Here is a 23862-nt window from a genome sequence, read left to right as displayed (position 1 = left end):
CTGAAAGATTTGCACAGGTTTATACCACTCTGAAAAATTAATGGCTGCATTTTTGGTAAACATTCAAGACATCCTAGATGCTGACGAACGACAAAGTTGTTCACGTACCTGCAAACTCCCTAGTGCTGCGGGAGCTGCTGTCGCACCAGAGGTGTCCATAAAACCTCAGAATGGGCAGCTGCTATGCAGGACATGTGTGCTGAGACATGGCTGGTGGCCGAACCCACAGCTGGCTGGTCCTGGGCTGTCCCAGGCTGCCCACGAAGGAGGGAACCCCTGGGAGAGCAACGTGCTGCAAGCACGCGGTGTGCACGGTCACCCTTGTGCTCTGCAGCTTCAGCGCAGACTTCCCCAGGTCAGACTTCAGCAGGTGGTTGCCTGTAACGCACGCAGCAAAAGTTCAAGTTCCATCAAGTGGAATTAGACCTGAGTCTCCTCTAATACATCTAATACTTTAAAAACAGCACTTGACGCTCCATAATTAGGGCATGACATGGTATGCATTTGGAGTACGGACCCGTCATGGTAGATCCTTTGCTACTTTTTTCTTAGTAACAGTTGTGTTTCATGAAAGAAAAAAATGAACATCAGATTGTGTTCGAATAGCATCCATTAATTCAGATACCACATCTGTAGTGCTAATGCCATTTTTAATTTTTACGTGAAATGTTTTGTTGAAGTCAGTGCAGTTTTGCTCAGCAACCACAATATGATGCTTTAAGGCTTGTTATAGAATTATGGTTGGTTTTTAAAACCAATTAACTGTAACAAGGACATAATCTTTTTAATGCAAAAGTCCTCACTCTGTAATATAGAGTAACTGCATGTAAAATTGTCGTAATCAGATAATTTTAGCTAAAATACGTATTAACTGTGTGAAACTAAACAGAAGTTAATTTTTGAATCAGTGGGATTCCTCTATGGCTTATCCAATTTAAACCTTTTTATTACAGAAATGGATATTACAATTGATACTTCTGACAAGTTTTTGCCAAGTGTGAATTTCAACAGCTACCTCTCACACGCGGAAAACTAGTTTAAGACCATTAACTATATTTGCAGTGCTGCCCATTGCTATAAAAAGAGTTAGACTTTAATGAATACTGGCTGACCTTCCAAGTGTTCACCTTCCAGTTGGATTTTTATTCATTATGTTTCTGAAATAGCATGTAACCTGAAAGTGAGGGAATGCCCTTAAAGGAACGCAGAGGCAGCCTGTGCTTCATACAATGCATGAGCCGAGCAGCTTGCTACAAAAGAAGGGAGCCCAGGAACCTGCTGCTTGTGTACACCATGCCATTTTTAACCTTCTCGTTTGTCAAGATAAATGTAATATAAATCCTCAGCTGCGATCACTGTGCGCAGCTACACGTATTTACTTTGCAGTAAATCTTTGCTTATTTTTTGTAAGTAAAAATCCCTTTATATATGTATGTGTGTGGATATATACATATATATATATTGGAGTGCTACATGTGCCCCAGGTTTATGCTTCCCTAGGCTGCAAAGTAACAGCTGGTAGCCTGGAGGTGTTAAATTAGTTTAGCTGCAGGTTTGAAAAAGGAAGAAATTTGGCATTTCTGCACTAAAAGAACTTAATGGCAAAGAGCGTTCCTGTGCGTTGCCACGAATTAGATCTTTTCAGCTGACCACTGGGATACAACTTGCAGAAATTGCCTTCTGTGTAGCTTGTGATGATGCAAGACCTGTATGGTGTTACGGATCTGGAGAGAAGGGCTGAAGTCAGCAGATGTCCATAACGTCTTGATAGCCAATTTTAGACAGTTTTTAGCCAATGTTTGCTATCTCCAGTGGGAGTTTTGGTACCTCTGAAATCAGGCTCCTCAAATAAGGATGTTGTGGTGGCAAGTAAATGCAGGAATTTGTAGTTTGTTGTTGACTTGGAGACAGCTTAAAAACATTTTGCAAATTGGAATTTGTCAAAGCCATTACAAATCAAAGCGTTTTAATTGTCCTTAAAAGAAATGGCAGGATGCACTTGCTTTGTCCTCAGTTAGGAATAAAACTGGGATTCAGCACCTCTCTTTCAGCCCTGCTCTATCATGGCCAGCTCAGGTTGTCCTGGTCCTACGCAGTGTGAACAAACAAGTTGTAATTTGCTTATGAAAGTTAGGGGTGTATTTTTGTTATATATTGGGATTTCTTGTATGGGTTCAGGAGGTTACAGAGCTGCTTTCATGACAGATGAAGACTTTTACCCCAGGCAAGCTGAGTGAGAGCAGCTGTAATGTGATCTTCTTTGCAGCGCCTTGCTGCCTGGTATCTCTGCTTTCTGGGAGTAGCAGTAATTTAATCTATTACTGTCATTTATTTTTTACATTTTTCCTAAAGATAAACTGGCACTTTCAATCACTTTGTGATAGGCAGTGCTGGTAAAGTGTAATCTGAAGCTGGATGACAATACAGTGGAAAGAGTGTTAACATGGGTGAGCCCGAGTACAAAGAGAAATGTAGGACAGAGCTGTCTGACATAGCTGCTGCTGTGTTACGGCTCTCTAGTTATGCAGCACACCAATATGTGAGCCCCTACACTGTTTGTCGCTGACTGTAAATGATAGGTGTAGAAAAAATGGAATTTGTCTGGTGCTCCAAAATTCTTGTATATGTTATCTTAAACCAGTATGTTGTGCCATTATTTCTATTTATAACAAAACAAAGTGTTTTTGAAAATTAGGCACATACTCGATAATGGTTTTGATCAACTTTTTTAGTTTATTTTTTAATACCAACAAGCATATGAAATATAGAGACCTCCACATGTTTCATAATCTCGGAATTTGAGGGGATTTAAGATCTTGAATTGCAGTATCATGTAAACTTTAAGATTATTTTTAACTGGCTGTAATATGCTTATTTTAAGCTGCACCACCAACTGCGTGGATGGCATGAGATGATGTGAGCCCTATCATGCTCTGCAGCAGTGCTTCACAAACACTGGCGGCAACTTAAAGCCCCTAAATTGTACTCCAGCAAAATCAATAAAACTATTTGCTTGACTGAAATCCTTCGTGTTTGCAGAACCAGGGTTTCAGTCTTGCAGCTGGACCCAAGCAGGGTTCAGAGGCTTTGGAGGCCCCCCAAAGCCACGTGCTGGCCCTGAAGGAGAGGGTGCTGGGTGCTGTGCCGTAAAACTAAGGAGGATAGATCAAAGATTTTAACATGAGGTCAGAGAGATTCTGAGAAGTTAATCAGCTTAAATTTGCTTCAGAACTCAGCTACATAATACCCTGTCCCCTAAGAAAATATTTTCCTTAGACACCTGTCCTCGAATCTGAGAGCCAAGAACAGGAGAGCGCCGAGTGGTTCATCTGAGGACAGCGTTGGGATGCTGGGCTATCGTGTAATGCAGGGTCGACTTTACAAGGAAAATATGAATTGGAGTTGTCCCCTGAAATTAAATGGAAAATATTTTTTGAATTATTATTGTCTAATTATTATTGAAAATAAAGTATTTGAGGGAAAAACCTTATGAGCTACTTTTCCCCAGAATTATGAAAGTATTTGCTGATTGGACACCGCTGTGACAAAGCAGCCTTGTTTTCACTCAGTTTTGTTCTTTATCTTTGGGTTGTGAAAGAAATGCCTGGAGAAGGAGAGCCGTGTGTCTGAGAGATCCCACTTGGCTCAGCTGCACACTGGGGTTGATTTTCAGCTTAACCACAACCTATAAAAAATAAAAATAAATAAATAAAGCAGGAACATGAAACTGGACAGAAGGAAGGTGCAGACATCGAGATGCCCCATGAAGTTCATGTCGTGTTGTACCCTTTTACAGCCTGGGCTGGGGCTTGGGACTTTTTCCTTCCTTTTTCCCTTCGTTTAGGGATGAAGTCACCCTGATAAACCGGAGCCCGCCTTCCTGCCTCCCCCTGCCGCGCACACACGCACGCTCCCTCTTCTCTTCCTCTCTCTCTCTTTTTTTTTTTTTTTTTTTTTTTAATCCGCAGAAGTCTTTATGTTTTTCTAATAATTGGCAGCAGAGGTACAATTTCTCCCCTCTTTTAAGTGATGAATAGTTGGCCCCAGATCAAAGGCGAGCCCTTGTGGTTTTTTGGCTGCCACAAAAGGGCGGTGGAGCTGGCGCGGGGCCCGGCGGCGCAGTGATAGGCATGCCGATGAGGTGCCAGGCGGAGGGCTCGGTGGCAAAGTGTCTGTACACGTTCCTCGTCCCAGCTAATCTGGCTCCTTTTGTGCATGTGTGTGTTTCAGGCAAACAGCCGGCTGAAGCAGGTTGAAAAGGAGTACAGTCAGAAGCTGGCTAAATCCTCGCAGGTAGGTACCAAGAAGAGAGGAACTTCCCATGGATTCATTTGATTTGGAGACTTGATGAAAAGTGTAATTGCTCCCGCTCTTAAGTGTAGGGCTTTATGATCAAGAGAAGCCACAACCGTTTCCCAAATCAAACATACAAGGACTTTCTTACAGATGTTAACCTTAGAAAAAATACAGAACATCCAACTAACTAGAAAAAATGATTGTAGTTGTGTTTTTTTTTCCTTTTTATTTTGTTTTGAGCTTTCTTTTTTTATATCCCAAGAGGATCGAGTCCTCCACAGTCGGTGGGAACTGAAGCCCGAGTGCCCCAGCAGGCAGCCCTTGTAGAACAGCACAGCTTGGAGGGGCAGGAGCCCTTGCATAATCAGGAGCTGTGTTTCGTGGGACAAGGTGGTGTTTGCCCACGCAGCTGATGACAGGACTCCAGTCCCGACTGGGCCGGTTCGATGTTTATCATTGCTCCCAGCCAGTTCAGCATATTTGCCCAAAATAACATTTGGAAGAATGCAGTGTCCTGAAAGCAAACTGTTTTTGAGTTGAGTTTTTGTTCTTCAGGGTAGTCTTTAGAACATGAAAGATGAAAGTGTGCTGAATTTGCATATATGCAAAAATGATAGAGCAGGATGACTTTTAAATGTTTCAGCTTTTTTGATTGACAGGCAGTACTGAGGTGTGAAAAATGATGGAGATGCGACCAGAAGTTAAGCTTTGAATAATAAGAAAATTGCCATGAGGATTTACATGGAGGTGTCATTCTTCTCATTCCTCCAAGCCACTGCATAATGCCTTCCTTATACTTTCAAAGGTGTTTTCAGCAGTAGGAATAATAGTCTACCACGCTTCTAAAATCAACAAAAACACTATAATGAAGGGGTTAGGAGCCTCCAAACTAGACAGAGGTGATCAGTGACACAATGACAAGAAACTGCAAACCTTGAAGTTTGCAAAATGCTTGAACGTATTTTAAAACTCCTCATTTCCACTTTTCAGCTACCTTTGGGTCTCATTCTCTCTAAACTTGACCCAAATTATGGTTTTAGCTACTTTCAAGAAATTTCATTGGACTACCCTGTTTTTTCACACTGCATTCTTTGAGACTGCACTTATCAGGATCATCGGTAAATATATCGTTACATTATATTTCTAAAAATAAATGTGTGTTTTCTGCACATTTGTTTGCACACAGAGAGGTGTGTCCATCCTTGTGGGGTCTCCATCCTTGGAGATACTCCAGACACGAGTGGACAGGGTCCTGAGCAGCCCACTCTAAGTGACCCTGCTTTGAGCTGGTCCCTCCCAACCTCTCCAATTCCACAATTCTGCAGTCCATCAGAGAGAATCCTCTTCTACATGCCTTTTTAGTCATTTCTTGAGAGTCTTATAAAATACAAAAACTATATTATTCTGCTATCTGAACCTGAATAGCAGAAAATTTGTAAGACCCCAAAAGTAATATTTCATGCCTGTCAGACCTCGAGAAAGAGATCCTTTTCATTGCTAACTCCATTTTACCTTTTGTTTGTCATTTTTATACTATTGTCATGCCTAATGACCATAATCCAAAGTCAGCCTGTCTGTGCCAGACGTAGTTTACTGTCAGAACAAAAGTGGGTCTTGGTCCATTTGTTACAGATGGACTAATTCAAGCATTTCTGAATTTTTAAACAAGGGGCGAGGGAAATTGCTTTAATTGTTACAGTGGGAACAGCTAGGTAGCACAGGGCAAGGTAATAAATATCTAACCTAAATGTCATAATAAATTTTGTCAGGCTGAAATTTATTGGCCTGTAGAATAGTCTCAAATGGAAAAATTTGGAGACATGTTTTTTTAAGCTAGGCATTGCTGTAACTAATACACTGTTCTCTTTATTGGGGAGAGATGGACCCAGTGACCAGACCTGGCATCCCTCTGTGCTTTCTGTGGCAGACACAACACATACATCATATGTCAGGGCTATTTGGCACAATAAAGGAGTTTCACCCTGATGTCTGAATTTCTTTACTTTTGTGGGTTTGAATCAAATCCCTAAAGTTACTTGAACATAGTTTTTTTCTAGCTCAGTATTAATAATAGGTCAATTGCAACTTTTCTTGTGGTTGTGTTGCTGACAGCATCCGTCTAATCTTACGCTCTGTGGCCTCTTGGAACATTCACTTTTAACACCCACACAGAGAAGATATTTCAAGAAATTTCCTCTGAAGTTTATACAAAGTAAACAGATTTTTTCTCTGAAAAGTACTGCACAAAGCAGATCTTTCTCCATCAATCCATGCTAATAGTCCCTTGCCTGCATTTCAGAATTCCTGTGCTAGTCTGGGGTCTTAACCCAGTAAAAGCTTTAAGTCTCACTTTGGTTATATTATTTGGTTCACTATTTAGTTATCTCTTTTAAAAAGTGACAAAACAGGATGTACACAAAATGGTGTAGGCTTCCATGCCTTTAAGTTGTCTTAATAATTCCTATGATTCATCACTTTTTCTCCTACTTCCTCACTGTTACACACCCAGACAAGCCAAATTTGTGCAAATTGCATCATGTAAATGATGATCTAAATTGCAAAACAGCTGATACCGCTGTATTCTGCCTAAAGAGGGTGTGAAGAGTTGCACCTATCCAGTTAATTTCTAACCTTTGGCCCACTGATCTCATTAAGAACAAATAGTGTTCCTTTTGATCGGTGTATTATCTTTTTTAGCATGTGTTTGTTTTTATAAAAGAAATGTGGATATACCCATGTAGGTTTTACTCATAAGCTGCATTGTGCAGTAGGATCTTCAGGGCTAGTAAAACATAATAGAACTTTGAATTTATTTCTTTAAGTCCTTTTCCTCTTCCCCAGTGATTCTAGTACCTTCACTTGTAGAGTATTACTGCATCAGTCCTATCCTACTAGTAGGATTGTTTTTTTGTTGTTTGTTTGTTTGTTTGTTTTTTAAAAACACCTTTTTAAAATAAATAAATGAATAACTGTGCCCTTAGCATAGTTTGATGTCTCCATGACAATGAGGAGCCCTTGTAAGCACATGAGCATGCGTGCTCTCGTGTTCTCTCCCTGCACTGCTGTGTGCTCAGGTGTTTTCTGAATTAGACTGTATTTTCCTGCTACAGCAGCTTAACCTTGAGCTTGGACATGTACATTACATTCAGTAACTCTCTGTATGTTTAAGTGCTTTGCTGGTGAGTTACTTACATGTCAGCACAAAATCCTTCAGGCTTATTTATAGATTTTTATTTGGTTCTGACTACCCACAGTGACAAAAAGGTGAAACCAGTACCTTTCAACAAGTCACGCGTGAACCATGCTAAAGGTCTGCTGCAAGGGCCCTGAACATTGAATCAGGTTCCCACCGCACTGCTGAACAGAGCATGTTCCTTTCAGCAGCTCAGAAACGTCACCATTAAGTTCAACATTTCAGCCCAGTATGTACATTTAGGCCTCTTTTTCTCTATGATATCGGGCTGCCTGTATCATTTTAGAATTTGAATACCACCATCCCTCTGTAAACTTGCAAAACTCTTCCAGTGCAGTGGAAAACTGGAAACATCCTATATTCTGAAGATCACAGATGTGCTTTGTTCTCACGAGTAAATATTTTGGAATGTCGTAGTGGAAATCTCTTCCAAATATGTTGCATTCAGCAATTTTTGTCATCCGCAGGCTTGCTATATTCCTTTTCTCTGTATGAGATTTCATGCTTGCTGGTGTGCAATATGTTCATTTAAAATGCTTAATTTGTGCAGCAGCGCTTGCCAATGCCATGTTTCGCCAAGCATAAGAACATGCAAAGTACATGCCTGTTACTGACGAGAGATTTAGCATGCTGTTTTCTTTTTAGATCATAGCTGAACTTAAGGCAACCATTTCCTCTCTGACAGAGGAGAACAGCCGGCTGCAGCTTGCCGCAGAACAGCGGCTCCAGGAAGTTGTACAAAAGTTTGAAGATAAGAAGCAGCAGCTGATTACAGATAATAACAGAGCAATCAAGGTAATCTGGGGATTTTAGTCACTGATGCTACTAGCTGTTTTAGTGTAATTAAAAGTTCTGCAGCGGGCAGATGAATGCAGGTATCATTCCTGTTCGCACGGCACTCGCTAATTCCATTCACTGGACCTTGACTTTGATGTATTGGATGACTCAGGCTCCTTCCTCTAGCTGATTGTATGCCTGCATAAAAAGTTTGGGTTTGGCAAGTCTAATCCATCCACTTCAGTCAAATACTTGAAACTTTCCTTTTCTCTTTCTTTTAATGGTGACTCAGATATTTGAACATATTTTCAACACCTTTACTTGGTGCTTTCAGTACTTGGAAAAAAAGGTAAAAATACGAGGTTGGAGCTGCACCACCTGATGGCCAGCAGCATCACACTGGCTTTGGTTTGGTTTTCGCAAGGCGATGGCAACTTTCACAGTTAAGGACACAATGAAGTATGTTCCCAGTTCCACTGGAGACTACATGTATATGCAAAGTCTTTGGTAAATATGAATGGAATCAAGTATTTTTGAAATTATATTTATATATATATATATTTTTAAGAAGCTTTAAGATACTGCTGGTTTTGAATACTCAGGTTGCATTGCTGCTTTGACACCTTGATTCAGAGTGGCTGCAGAGAATCCTGCTGGAGCAAGTAGAATTACAATTTTTTTAAAACATTTTTTTATTTCAGAGTAATGATGGGCAATGGAAGTTTTTTGAAACTGTGCAATCTGCTAGGGTTGAAAACAAAAACACTCCATTAAAATTGTGTAGAAGAAGGAAATGCCTTTCTACTTAGTAAGGACATTTACTAGTACCAAACAAAGAATTACATTGTTAAATCTAGAAACTTGTGAAAAAAAATTAAATCAACTCCTACAGTTTTTCTAAATTCTGAAAAAGAAACAATGGGAATTTTTACACGTTGGACCTGTCTGATGTCCAGTTATGGTACACTTAATGTTGTCCTCTGTATTTGAGTGATTTGCATAATGAAGTTAAGTTGACCTTACTATGTCATCATCTGGAGTGTGTTCTTTTTACTTCTTTTCATAAATCATTTAATAGTACTTTTCTCTCGAGGAACAAGTCTGCCTTTATTTTTGTTTGTTTATTGAGGAACAGAATTCTCTTTCTGACCATTCTTTAGTCTCGTCTGTCAAAGGTATAGACGTATAAATGCTACCTAAAATATTTTATCCAAATCGAATCAGTAGAGGTAGCTTTTATTATCTAGGATCTGCAAATAGAGCATAGTTAAGTCACATTGTTTGGGGGTACAGGTTGGGTTTTGCCACCTTGGAGATTGTGTTATTAGTTCTCCAGCTTTCCAGTGGTTGATGGGGTATACAGAAGCCCTGTGACAGTGGAGTAGTCTTCCATATAGTCAGAAATATGTTGATACTCAACAGTTATTATGTCTTATACCTCCTTGAGTTATAGATTTGAAAAACACGTTTCAGGCTGTTTGCCAGCTTTTTTTCTTAGCACCCGGTGCAAATGCTGCTGTTGAATTTATGGATTCACTAAACTAAATTACGTTTAGTGGAAGTAATTCAGCTGTTGATAACAGCAATTTTTGAACAGTAATGGTTATGGGTTGTATGAAATCCTTCCCCATGTAAATGTGTGTTCAGCTATTATAGGCTTAATTTAGACATTATGACTCAAAATGTAATGAAATACATATAAACCTGGAGAATTCTGAACAACCTTTCTAGTGTCCCAGTGAATTTTTAGCTCCAGTGCTCTAAGTATGTTTTCTAAGATTTGGTCAGCTTGGGGAAGAAATTGTAGGAGATATTATGCTTGGAGATCTTGAACTTTTTTTTAGTATCATTAGTATTGTACTTGAAAAAAATCTTCCTTTGAAACCACTGACTTAATGGAAATATACTGAAAGCCAGATATCCAAACAGAAAATCCTTAGGAAGGTGAACTGCTTCATATGCTTCTGGAAGCAGAAAGAGGTGTTTTTAACATTCAAACATTTAGGGCTTTTTTTTTTTTTTTTTTTTACGAACCACACATATTTTCTAGACGAGCATATGCAGAAATACTTGGCTTTTTATTAGCCTGGGGCAAAAAAGTTGTTCTTGGTGAAAGTGGAATCCTAAGTGTACTAGAGATGGGGAACAACATCCAACCCAGGGTAAGCTGAAGACCATGGGAGATGATTAAAGAAACATCTAAGGACAAAGCAATTCTTAATATAGCATAAGCCTTTCTGAAGACTTAATATAAGCTATTGAAAAGACTGTCGTTGAAAAACAGGCATTTGCTAAATATAACATAGATTTAAACTAACATCGAGGAACAGATTGCAATATCCTTTCTATGGTATTGGGTGACTTCCTGTAAGACCTTCCAATTATTATTTCCTTTCAAAGGGAGAAATACATTTTTACAGAAACCAACTGGCTTTCGGAGAAGTTTCACGTTTAGTCAGTAAAGTGATATCCAGATGTGGATACCATAGTACATGATTTTGATGTTAATGCAAATTCCTGACTCTAAGTTGTTATTATTTCATGATTGTCTTGATTTTTTTAATAGTATCTTAAGCATTAGTAAAAAAGAATAAATGAAACTTAAGAACGTTTTGCTTCTTTTGACAACCTAAAAATCCAATCTGAGCAACCCTTTTTGGCTTCAGATGGCCTCAATTTGGGTCAGTTTGAGACATGCTTAAAGTACTTGGCATTCTGTAGTGCGCTGTGATTTGTCTGGCCTAGGGCAAGTCAAAGTTTGGGCTGTCAGAGTCATAGAATCAGGATAAAAGTTTGGCTCAGGAACTTCCTTTTTTGTGGCTTATAAGGTAACTGGTTTGGATGCCATCAAATTACAACATCTAACAGCAAATATCTGAGTAGACGTGGTCTGACAAAGCGCTGAACAACTAGGTGACTCCTGCCACTGCCTTTTTGCTGTTGTTGAGTTTGAGCCTGTTGGGATTACGACAGTGTTGGCACAGAGAGCGGTTCCAGAAGCACAGCTCGCTGCTCACTGCCGGGTGGATATCTTTGCTTTGAACTTTCCAGGACTTGCACTCTTTGGAGCACAGTACAAGGCCGCTGCAATTGGCCTGGCATGGGGCAAACGCAGCACGGCTCACCTGGTCCCTGTGCCATGCCTCTCCTGTAATGTACTTACACTTCAAAGATTGGGAACCATTGGGTTAGACCGCAGGATTAGTTGAGAGCACAATTATATTCATGCCCTGCAGATGGTTGGAAAAGCTGCTTAAATTGCAATGTCTGTTAACCCATTTGTGCTGCTTTCTGCTGGCAGTTCAGAAGGCACCTCTCAGTAAGGTTTTGGGTGCTGAACTCTTGAGAATGCCTATGCAGGAGCTGTGTTGGTGATGTAAGTGTTGTGTAAACTTATTAAGGCTAAATTTAAACTAGCTGTCTTGCATTGTGATAGCAATCTAGCCACAGCAACCCAGAGCTCAGCACACTCAAGTGGTCAGGGCATTTACCTAACTTTACTGACGCTTTTGGCAGTGGTTACTGGCTGGACTCAGCTTTAGCATGAAGTTGATTGCATTGTAGAGATACCTTGAGGTTATTTATGAAATCCTAACTTTTCTTTTTCTTTCCTTTATGAAATCCATTTGGATTCTGGGATTGAAAGTGCTGCAGAACTGCAAAATATTCAGAGCGCTTTAATGTAGAAGTTGATGGCCAAGTGGGGACTCCACATCAAAAAGCAGATTCTGGAAAGAAATGGATGATGGAGAGCACGCAGTGACAAACCCACAACAGAAAAGGGAGAGAATGATGCTTTTTTGCCAGAGGAACCACATTTGTTGTTTGGCTCACATTACTGATTCTAGGATCCTGTTATATCCCCTGAATTAACACCAAAATTTCATTAGCAAAACATGTTTTGAAGATGACATATTTCAACACTTTTTTTGTCAGCCAGATGATGATCAGATTAATTCTGTTAATAAATAGAACTTAAAAGATTTCTAGGAAAGAATGTCATATAATAATGTCCCCCTTCGTGTGAAAAATTTTGAAACAGTTGTTTTTCTTTGTCAGGTTTTAAAATATTGAGGGGGAAAAAAATCAATAGTGTGTTTTATAGCCATAACAGAAAAAAAGGAGAAAACTTATGGTTTAAAATTGTTCAGACTAATGTGCTCATCAACATCATCATATATTTGTCAAATCCTGCCATACCTTGGAGCAAGAAAATCATTTCCTCTATGCAAAGGCTGGGCTGAGGGTTTATCAACACGGTGAAATTTCTTGGTGAAGCTAGACCAAAATATTCTGCTATAGGTATACGTGAGTCAGCCTTCATGTGGGGTACTCGGTTTCCTTTATTCTGGAATGCTGTTTCCACTGGGGAGGCAGGGGGTTGCAGGGTTGTTGCTCTGTTTTGGCATGCTGTGCCAGCAGATTTCCCTATCAGGAGAGCGTGTGGACTCCTGGGCTCGGTGCTCTCTGCTCTGCCCGCATCCTGCGGCACCAGGGCTGCATGCCCTTCTTCTTCGGTTTGCTTAATCCCCCTTCCCTTTCACGTTTGGTTCCAGCTAAAAGTAAAGCAAATCATTTTAAACCTTGGGATGTTCAAAGCATTCAGAACGTTTCTTTAAGGGCACCTGATATCTTTGTTTCCAGGAAGTAGTTAGCAAAATATACCAATGGAATTTACAAGCCTCTCTAAAATGCAGTATATCAGCAAAAATGGTCTTACAAATTTTGTGAACAAACTACTTTTAGTTAGATTTTATTATTAGCAAATTCCACTTGTAATTACAAATAATATTTAGTGTTAAAACAAAAAGTATGTCAGGGCTTTGAAACATTAACTGAGTGACTGCAGTCCTGCAAAAGTATTTAGTCTGTTGTCCTCAGAATACCTTTTGGAGCACCACTATTGTACTTTGCAATTGCCAATGATGTTTTTAATAAGAAATAACTAATTACATTTTCTTGGTTTTAAAGTCCCAAGCAAAGCTAGCTGTCAGTGTTTTAGATGTTTTATTAATGCTTATGAAGGGAGAAGATACATCAGAGAGCATACAACCTAAATTGACCTGATTTGGAGTACAGAAAAGGAGCATTTTTGGTCCTGTCGTAGAAATGAGACAGTGGAACGCAGAGCCTTGCCTTCGTCCAGGCTTTGTGGCAAAGCTAGAGATTAAATCCAGCTCCTGAGCTCCAGATCAGTGCCTCAGTCCCTTCTGTGAGAACAGTTTCAGGATCCAACCAGCAACAGAACTGTGCAGTGCTCCATGGTTGGAGTGGATTTTGGAAATGAGATAGCCCAGCATTAAAACCGCATCTAACGAGTACACTTGCAGTCTGGTCAGACCCCTTCGAGAAAGTCAGGCCAGTTCAGTTCTTTTTGTTAAGGCTGCTGACAAGTTTCCAAGCTGTGGAAAATAAAGGGGGAACAATTTACATCTTCAGCATTTTCTTTGTATTTTCAGCAGAAAGACTGCAATGGCTATCTGTTCAGAGGGCTACGGCCATGTGTAACTGATAGCGCTCAGAGCATTAATTAGGAAAAAAAAAAGACTGAAAGCTTGGTGTAAACTAAAAACTGAAACCTAAACCTTAAGCTGCAGTGAAGACATGCTATTGCAGTGACTTTCTGTCAGGTGAGTCTTGACGTGCTCCCTTCTGCAGCACACATTGATGCTGTAGCTCTTATAATCTAGGCTGCCATCGAATAGCTGCCTAATAAACTTTTGCCAATGAGGCTCACATCATTTATAAATATTTCAGGAGATTTTAGTGTAATTTTTATTTTAATTTAGATGACTATTTTGAAGCTAACAGTGCCTGTAAAATGATGTCAGCATTTCATTGTTGAAGCTGACACTGACTCGGGTCTTATAAGACATCTGGCCAGAACATGCATTACAGTTTGTGATGGTTCGATGGCCGCAGACATGCCAAAGTCTGTCAGTCACTGAAGATCTTCAGAGCTGGGTATGTCACAAAGTTCTCCAGAGGGATCTCAAATGCATCTAATTGCCTTTGAGACTAAGCATTAGCATCCTAAATCATTTGGCATGGTGAAATAAAGAGTTTTAAGGGACTATCTTGATGTTAAATACATTTAGTCATTTTTCATGGATCTCTATTTCTTTGTTGCTGCCTTTAGTCTATAATAATAGTAATAACTCTGCAGTGTCTTTTATTAGAAGGGAATTACAAGGCAGCAACATAAAAAATTTTGTACCTTAGCATTGTAAAGTAGTCATGAAAATTTACCATGCAAATAACATTATCTTGCTCATAATTTCCTGTATCCTGTTTGATCAGCAAAGGAAGTCAGGTCTTCCAAAAGGATAGGTAAATTAAATCTGCAGGGCTTTTATGGTTTTACTTTCTCTTCTACATGGGGTCCAAGCTCTGAAGTACCTGTTTTTCAGTCTTTCTTTATGTGAATACTAGTTTCACACACATTCAGCCCGTAAGAGGAATGGGGGTTTAGCCCCAAGCTTATTGACTGCTGCTTGTGTTATGTCTCTTGATTCCATTACATGGTTATCTTAAAAAACCTGTATCAACACAATCCTAAATGGTAATAAAAATAGGTTTACCTTTTTGTTAAACAGTTATTAATAGCAACTGATTTAAAAAAAAAAAAAAAAACTCTCCTTTTCATAATCATATATCTTTTTCTGTTGCCACAAATTATTTCATTGTTTGAAGCATAGTACCTTCTCTTCAAAATTACAGGGTTTCAGATGTTTAGCCAATCAGGCAATCTGAGTGGCTGAGCATCTGTAAGTACTTTATAATATCTCTGACATGCTTTGTGAGACAAAGAATTGAGTCATCTTTTTTTCCCGCAGCAAGCTTTGCACTCTGGCATTTTTCTCGACTTTTCATGTCTCAACACATTGAAGAACTTACCATGGCCAACAGCAAAATCATACTTACAAGTTTTATAAAAGACTAGAACTAGTGCTTGCCTAGCCTCTGAACTGCAGTCCAATTTTATCCAGCAGGTTTAGAAGTTTGGATTTTTCCTACTCTGTTGTCTTCAGTATTTTGCTTTCCCTGCAGAAGGCACTTTGCTGAATGAGGTCCTCGTTCTTCTTTCTCAGCCCTAAAGGGAGGCCACCTTACATCTACCAGTCTCCAAACCATGGAATGCAAGGTTCCATAAATGTATAACAAAGTATAAAATCTCATATAGCTAAGCTATCAGTTCCTTCTAATGAGCTGGACTACAGTAATTTTGCACTGGAAAAATGGCAAAAAGGAATTCAAAGCAAGCCATAAAATCACTGTTTTTGACTGACTGAACTGGATTAATAACACTGAATGGGGTCCTAGGCTGTGAGAAAGGTACAGAAAAAAACAATTAATGAGTGTTAAATAATACCAACATAAGCCTGTGCAGTTAATAAAGAGCAGAGGATGTTTTTTCTCTGCAATATAAGAAATTGTAAATTAGCTTTTTTTAAAGCTGCCATGACAGTTACAGTTTACTGTACTGTTTCATTTCAAAGACGCTTTCTCTCCAAAGAGCACAGGGACTTTTATGAGGAGGAGAAAGTGGTGCTTAGGGAGACAGAGCTGGGGAGATATCCAGAAGTTACAAGGCAGACTGCCTGGGAGGAAGAGCCTGCGCTCAAAAGCCTGGGACTTCACTCAAAGAGGAGAGAAAAAAAAAAAAAAAAAAAAAAGATAAAGATAAAAACAAGTGTCTAATGTCCTCCAAACGCAGGGCATCTGTAAAACAGTCTGTGCATAGGACTGTGTAGACTTTCCAAGGGCTGTTCTTTGTTCCAGTTCCAGTGAGTTCCTGGAACGCAGCCTCCTTCCCTGCTCCTGGAACAGCCTTGACTGCAGGGCTTCTCCAGCCGTGTAGGTGGAAACACAATATGTGTGAACTATATATTCAACCAACAAAAGATTGCTGGGGAAAATGACATCTTCAAAGCAAACCTTCCATAGTCCACAAACATTTATGACTCTGTAGTAAAGATTTTAAAGCCTGGCACAGTAACACAAGTTGCGGGGTTTGGCAAACAGAGATCTGGGGATGCAGACCTGGTCTACTTATCAGCATATATTTCCCTAAGATATCTTTCTGATGGTGTGGCTGATCCCAGGAGTGAGATGAAATAGCAACAGAATGCATTGGCTTATCCCAGCATGCCGACATGATTTCCAGTATTTGTGTAAATATTTTTCCCAAAGCTGTATGTTCTTATACAGTTTGCTATCGTTTCTGTACTAGTCGTGGTGCTAGCTGCTGCAGGGATATCAGCAGGAGAGAGCCACCGAGGATTTCAGCTTTATACATTAAAATGTTCTTGCCAAAATTATTATTGACTTTAGAAATCTTCAGATTCCATTTACAATTTTCTGCTGGCTCTCCAGTTTTGCATGTAGCTCTGAAACTCTAGCAGATCAAATATCAGAGTATTTTTAAAAAATGACTAGCAAACACTTTTGAATGGCAGATCACAGGAAAATAGAAATCTGCTTATTAAATTTTCCAATTTTTTGCATAATAGTTGAGCCTTTCTTAAAAGTAACAAGAGAAACCTGGTGAATCTGATAGCTGTGCAGGGTAACCATTTATCTGTATTTAAAGGCAGGGTAGCAGTAGAATTGAGGGGTCAGCAGCACTCACAATTTTTGGAATGTTTTGCCTTTGTTTTCTATAAAGTGTTGTTTTCCATACAAACGAAAATATGTATAGTTTCCCGAGCAGTAAAAGATTAGTTACAAAAAAAAAAAAAAAAGACTAAAGGAAAGCAGCCAAAGCTGCCATATATTTGCCACTTTCTTGCATCAGTGGAGTTGAGAATAAAGGAACTTTCCAAGTTACAGTACTGTACTTGAAAAGGAAAAAAGTATTTGAGGACTTTTATCTGCGTATTCAGTAGATCAGATGGCAAACTCACCCAGACAGCCTAGCAGGGGAGCAACTTCTGCTTTTCTCAGTAAGCTCTGCATGGTGTGAAGCAGCACCAAGTACATCAAAAGACACAAATATGCATTGAGTGTAAAGTTTGGGGTTTTAAAAACATCTGTCTAATTAGCACAACTTACATATTTGCAAGCTCTAGCTCCAACTTTCTCACAGTTTCAAGCTCAGCAGAAGTGGCTTTTTCATCTATCTCACAAATTTGTGTAAGAGGTTAAACCTACAAATACTGTCACCAAACCTGACCCTTCCAAACCTAGATATAAACCTATCTTGTTTCCTTCCAGCATCAATCGCTCTATTGTGCCCTGCTAGAAAATGTATGCTGGAGCAGTTAGCCAAATTTTTTCTGGAAGAACCAGGTCATTTTAATTGAATGTTATTATCAGCCAGTTCTTGTGGCTTGACATGGATTCAAAATGAAGCAGTTCATCTGCTTAAAGAATGCGTAGGCATGAATATAATAACTTCAGTAAGTTTTCGGATGCCTTCATCCCAAGGGAAATTGGTTTGACTTGCCCTTCAGTGGAAATTTTGTGTACTATTGGCATCCACGATAGTACTAGAGTCCAGAAACAGAAGATATTCTATTCCTGTATATCATATTTTGCCCCTTTTCCCATTAAAATTTGTACTGTAAACGCTTTCGTTTAGGCCTCGTTCATCTTGCTACCCTGCAGTTGAAAGAAAACTGTATGCATTCATATAGTACACATAAGGCAAAAAACTATGCTGGTTTCATTGACAATCTGCATTATTCTTTGAGCCTTTTGCGTGCTCCATCTTGCACTGGCGTTTGGGAGGTCTTCCCTAGGAATGGTGTACTGTTACTGATTCAAACACCTCCCACATTGCGTTGATTCTTTTCATTGATGAAGAGGATTCAATTTAATAAATATCTTATTTGTTAAGCCTTGAAAACATGCATTAAGACTAGACTTGAGGTTGAAGCTTGAAGAGAAGACTGGAAACCTCAAGGCTGAAGCTTTTTCATAAGCTCTTTCTTCTGTGCAGACATCGGGAGATTTGTATCTTTGACCTCTTCAGAAAGCCTGAGGTCATCCATTGAGGAGACTGTTTCATGGGGCTTAAAGAATTCACCTGTTTTCTTCTTCAGGAGTCTATCTACTAAATTTATTCCCAGGAAACTGAAACGAGTGTTGCCTAAAGGATAAGATTTAGGACTCTCAATGAACTTCTTGGCAAAAGTTCCCTTTGCAACTGCCAGATAAGAAAGGGCTGGAAAAGCAGTAAAACAGAGATTAGTCAAGCACAACAAAACCCGCAGTCCTCTGACACAACCACTTTTTAACTTCTTCCGTTACTAAAACTGCTGCTGCTTATTTTTAGTTCAAGCTTTCACGGCACTGAAGTCAATAACTTCAATTGGCAATATGTTAATGATTATGAAGCAAAATCATTCACCACTGGTGCACGTTTTTGTTTGAATCTGATCCCCTGATACACCAGAACCAGTTACCTGCGGTTAAGGTACCTGCTGGAACTGCCGTCACAAGCTCAGCCAACCACTCACGAGAACCCAAAATCTGGATTTCTAATGTGTCTCCTGCATTTGGCACCCCAGGAGAGCTGTATCCTCAGTGAAAACACTGGATTGCCAATTACAAAGAATTCATTAAGAGCTGTTGAATTTCAAAGCAAAAAGGCCAGTTCCTCGCAGGTCAGGGCAACACTTTGAATGGTTCCTCCTTTGCCTGCAGCAGCAGCTCTTCTCCTGAACCTGTTTAGGTTTCTGCCAGGACTGTTGGCAGGGGAAGAGTCACATCAGATCAACTCACGAGTATTCTTAGGCTGGAAACTTCTGCCCTGAACGTGCCATTTTCCTGGCCCAGCACAGCACGTGATCTGGGTTTCAAACCTGTCCGAGCCAGCTTTGGAAGACAAAACATTCAGTGTACCTTTAACTCCCTTTTTCTGGGATCTGCCATAAAGTCGTAGCACAGTTTTGCACCAGGATTTGCTCTCACTTTAGAGCATCTCTAAGGAATAATGCTTGCAGGGGAGGGGAAGAAAGCATTGTGGGCTCGTGTTCAGGTTATTTGTGAATCAAAAATGAACGGCTTGACATCCTTCTAGGGCCAGGTTGCGCAGGACAACACAAAACAGCCCCTTCTGGGAAACAATTAGTTGGGGCATGTCAGTGCCCAAGCTTCTTGCAGGTATGCCATAGTTTAGGACAGCATTTGTCTTCCTGCCGAATGGGCAGCAGAGTAAATGCAGAATTCACCCAGGCTCCTGAGACTCAATGCCTCAAGAGTGCAACATTTTCAGTTCATGAAAAAATGACATATTCTGTCTGTATTAGAACTGTCAAAAAGTTGTTAAAGCTTGAAGCACTGCAAGATTTTCCTCTGTATTTTCTAAGTCACTGCTCGGGGACTGCCATGAGTACCCTCGTGTGTTCTGCCGTGTTCCACGTTGGCCTTCTTATTCTTGGTGCCATGGGGACTCTCTTCTCACCCAGCATCCACCCTTCCACCAGCAGAATCTGAACTGGAAGAGGCCCGGGAAGAGGATGTGCTTAGTCAAGGAGGGATGGTGCCCGCAGGCGACTGTCCTACCCGCGGCACGCACGCCAGGAGCCCCGGGCACTGTCTGTGCTGCTCTTGTTCCAAGCTTGTTATGTAAGAGAGGGTGAAAGTACAAACAAGAGAAAACTGAACATGAAAAGTGAGTTTGTTTACTTACGGAGAAGCTTGGGAGCGTCAGAATGAAACTGGATAAATAAAAATTTGGGCTACCAAATGTGAGATTCCTGCAGGAACGCCTGCACGGCTTGGACCAAGCATGACTTTTGCAGGTGGCTTGAAGGAGAAATCTAAAATGCGCATAGGCTCTGTCTGCCTTCAGAAAAAGCCTTGCTTTTCTGAGTATGAGTGTATTTAAATTCCTTATTTTTTTTGTTTCTAGCGTATTATTTGTATTCTTTGCAGCTTTGCACTTGTAACTCAGCAAGGTAAAACAGCAATTACCAAGGGAAGGGAAACAATTTGAATCATATCAGTGGATTTTAATTGTTTGCATACCTGTAAACACCTTTGACCACAGCTCTGCTCTAAGCTCCAATGAGCAACTCACACCTGATGTTTCATCTTCTCACTCCTACCAGAATAACACATCCCACCTGCTTACATCTGTGTCAATCCAAAAAGCAAGAAAGAAGAAAATGTGAAGTGATCGATTGGCAAAGAAAACAGTGAGGTCCAAGTTGTCACTGCTGATGTTTATGCCTTCCTCTAGTGTTAAATACTGCCTTTTCCTTGCTAATGCCCTCTACTAGGTCACCTCTCCATCTTAAATAGCCTGAAATGTGCTTTTGCAAGTCAATTTTGACGTTGCTGCAAACTCATTTGCTGGCACCTGTCTCCAATAAGCCGGCCTCCTTCCCAGATGGGTGAAGGCTGCTGCACCTCCTCCGTCTGTAACGTGCTGTTTGTGAAGCCTCTGCAGAGGACAAGCTTTTATTTTGCTCCCTTATCTGATCCTAAAGCTAGATGGAGATTTACACGGCTTTAACAATATTGGAATTCTGAGTTCCTTCGTACTTCATCATATATTGTTTTTCCTGCAGTTTATGTCTCATTTGTGGTAAGGGATAGCTTTCTGAGTGTGCGTGGAGGAGCTGGAAAGCTCTGCTCTTTGTGCTGCGTAGGTCTAACGAGAGCCGTTAGTGTGTAACTGCCCAAATGAGAAACCGGTGGTGCTTCAGAACTTGATCTGTTTTCTGTTATTTTTAATGCTTTTGCATTTTAAAAATGTCATCTATATAAGAATATTTGGAACTACTTACATATTAAAAAAAAAAAAAAAAAAAATGAAAAGAGCCTGCCTTCCTTTTAGACGTGCCAAGCAGGTTTGGCAGTCCTTCACTTAGCATTGAGCGAGCGGTGCTCAGCCATTCAAGCTCTCGTAGCCTTTTCTACCTGCACAGAAATGTTCTCGCCAAGCATTTCTGAAACCAAAAGAACATTGGTTTGGGATATTTTCCTTGTTCAGAGCATTTTGGATGATGACTGTAGTATAGAGGGGGGTTTGAAGGTTGTCAGTTGGAGGCCTGAAAGTCTTCTAGAAGATAAACCACAAAGGGGTTTGGGTGCAAGGAAAATGGCAGTGGCTGTACTGGGTCAAACCAGAGTCCATTGGGCTCAGTTTTCTGATAGCAGACACCCAGGAAAGATGGTAAGACCAACCTGAAGGTTTAGGGGCATCTCCTCGATATACTCTCCGGCAGGATGCGGTTAAGGTTGCTGCTGAGCCAGAGGTGATGTCTCACTGAGTCTTGGCTGGATTTCTGTTCTGGGGGTCTGGGTGGTCGCTGTGCCCCTTGTGCCCATAGTGCCCATGGTGGTCTGAGACAAAGCATTCCTTATTTACGGTTTCTGGGTTTGGTATATCATTTTGAGATGGTGAGAACTAGACATAAATAGAGTTGAAGGTACAGGCACTGCAGTGGCACGACATTTTCCTCTACTTCTGTAGTTATTGGTCAGGTTGTTTTTGTATTTTAGTGATGTGTTTTTCATAAATTCATCTCTAATGTGCAAAACACCTAATAGTATCAACAAAGCGAGAGGAGCTTGGGCTTAAATGTGTGAAAGTTGCCTAGAATTAAGAATTGTCTTAATGAATTCAAATCTGCTTTAGGCCACGTGAGGAATAAAGGCTGATGGAGAATCCAGAAACACCTGTAGAGAGCAAGGGAGTAAAGTGGAAAGGTACCACTTCTGACAGAAGCCTTTGGGCTTTCTTGATCCTTTCATCCTTTATCCTTTCATCTTTGTTTTCCTTGTAAATCACATTTCAACCAGGCACCAGGGCACCAAGTAGCCTGTACAATCTTCAGCCCATCAGCAATGTAATGCAAGCCACATTTCTGCCTGTAAGTGGCACTGATTCTAAATCCACTCACTCTGTTATTGAGAGGTGAGAGATTGAACCATCGAGAGTATTTTAACTGCCTTGTCACGATCCTGTGCAGTTTCTTGGAAAGGAAGGCAGGGGGATATCTGGGGATGCTGGTTAGGGTCACAAGTAACAAAAATTTCTGCTGGGTGGCACCAAGGTCACCTCCCTTCCACATGTGACTTTCCTGCCACTACAAAAAGGTCAGCTAATTGAATTAGCACCGTCTTTCAGCCATCATTCAGCTCAAAACTGGGTCAGTAACACTTAACCAAGAAAAAAAACAAAGTCAAAACTGCATTGAAATCAGATCTGCTGTGTTATAAGTGTGGTGAGTGCTCTTGACATCCCACAAAAAAAATCTTGGGCGCAAATAGCTTTGGCAAGTCTTTTTCCCCTCTCGTCCTCTTCCTAGTTCACCTATATTTACGTTGTGCCTAATTTGACCGATATTGGTGAAATTATCAAAAAATCAAGTGGAGGTGCTTGCAGCATGACCAGCCAAGCAGTTGCAGTGATGGGTGCAGCAGTGCTCTCTGCCCAGGTGTCCCTTTCTATCTGATCTGACCAGAGCCAGCTCAGAGGGGGCACAGCTCTGCTGGGAATCTGCAGGCAAAATCCCTTCAATATGTACCATCCAATATGCATTCTGCATGTTTTTATATAAGCCAAATATCTGTTGTAAGTGATTGCTTTTAAGGAAAGCATGGCCCATACATTTAAGCTACCCAAATTCTTAATTTTTTATTGGTGGTTCCAGCAAAAAAGACTTAAACTTTAGCTCCAAACTTTAGAGCTAAAGAAATACAGTGGTGGGTACTCCCAGTAAAGGATTTATGTAGGAGAGAGAGTAAAATGCTTTGAATAAAAAGGTAACAGAAACACTTAAATAGGTTGGGGAGCCTTACATTGTTCTCTGCTATGTGTGCCTGTGTCGGTTCCCCTATCTAAAATATTTTGTATTAGTATTCTGGAGCTCCAAAATAGGAGGAAAAACTTCTAAAGAAGCTGGGATAGATCTTAAGCCATGTCTAATTTTTTGAAAAAATATGAATGTAAAGGATTTTAGAAATGTTTAAAATCACTGGCATTAGGACAGCAAGCATCTCTGTCATAACGTCATACGATTAAACTAGATCAGAAACATTCTGGGATGTTCTGATCACTTCTATTAATGCATCTTTTAGAAAGTATAAAGTCAGTGCTCTGTAAAACAGATACTTGAAAAACAGTTTTTGTTTTCCTCAGGCTAGTGAGATTAGAGTTTCGTAATCTGTTTGACCAGCTGCAGAGGATGTTCTTTTTCATTTTTTTCTTTTTAAGTAAATGAGCTTCATCTCAACACGATTAAAAAAAAAAAAAAAAAAAACAAGCTTCAAAAATGTTCAGTTTTTGCATATACATTTAAATAGGAGCAATTGCACTATTATGTCTAGTTGCAAATGTAATTGGGTTGGAGGTCTTTTTTTTTTTTTCAGAACTTTGAATGAAAGTTTCTAAGTTTCCAAGCATACATCCTCCTCTGTCAAAAATCATCCTGTTTTTGGCTCAAAGACATCATTTTAGAAGATATTACTTTGTTGCCTCTCACATCTTACATGTATTGAATGTGCAGGCACTGGTGAGTCAAGCTAGCTCTTGTTCAGTTCAAAAAGCAGTGGTTTGCCTTGTGAGCTAATATTTTTGATTAAGGTTACTTTGCAAGGTATAAAGACATTATTAGCTCTCTTCTGTGTTAGTGTGT

The 23862-nt window shown here is 40.1% G+C and overlaps 1 protein-coding gene across 1 annotated transcript in view; it reads left to right on the top strand.

The window, feature by feature from the left end:
* CEP112 (centrosomal protein 112) overlaps positions 1-23862 on the top strand; it is a gene marked incomplete at its 3' end in the record, with an annotated part of 160784 nt that overhangs the window by 109823 nt on the left and 27099 nt on the right. Inside the window, exons 22-23 of the mRNA XM_084298321.1 lie at positions 4231-4293; positions 8135-8284. Coding sequence (XP_084154447.1) covers positions 4231-4293; positions 8135-8284 — 213 coding nt within the window. The remainder of the gene's footprint in view (positions 1-4230; positions 4294-8134; positions 8285-23862) is intronic.

The sequence above is a fragment of the Netta rufina genome, assembly GCF_964035555.1.
Source record: "Netta rufina genome assembly, chromosome: 19".
In the NCBI taxonomy this organism is placed as follows: domain Eukaryota; kingdom Metazoa; phylum Chordata; class Aves; order Anseriformes; family Anatidae; genus Netta; species Netta rufina.
The sequence above is the reverse complement of the archived record's forward strand: the minus strand, read 5'-3'. Positions and strand labels throughout refer to the sequence as shown.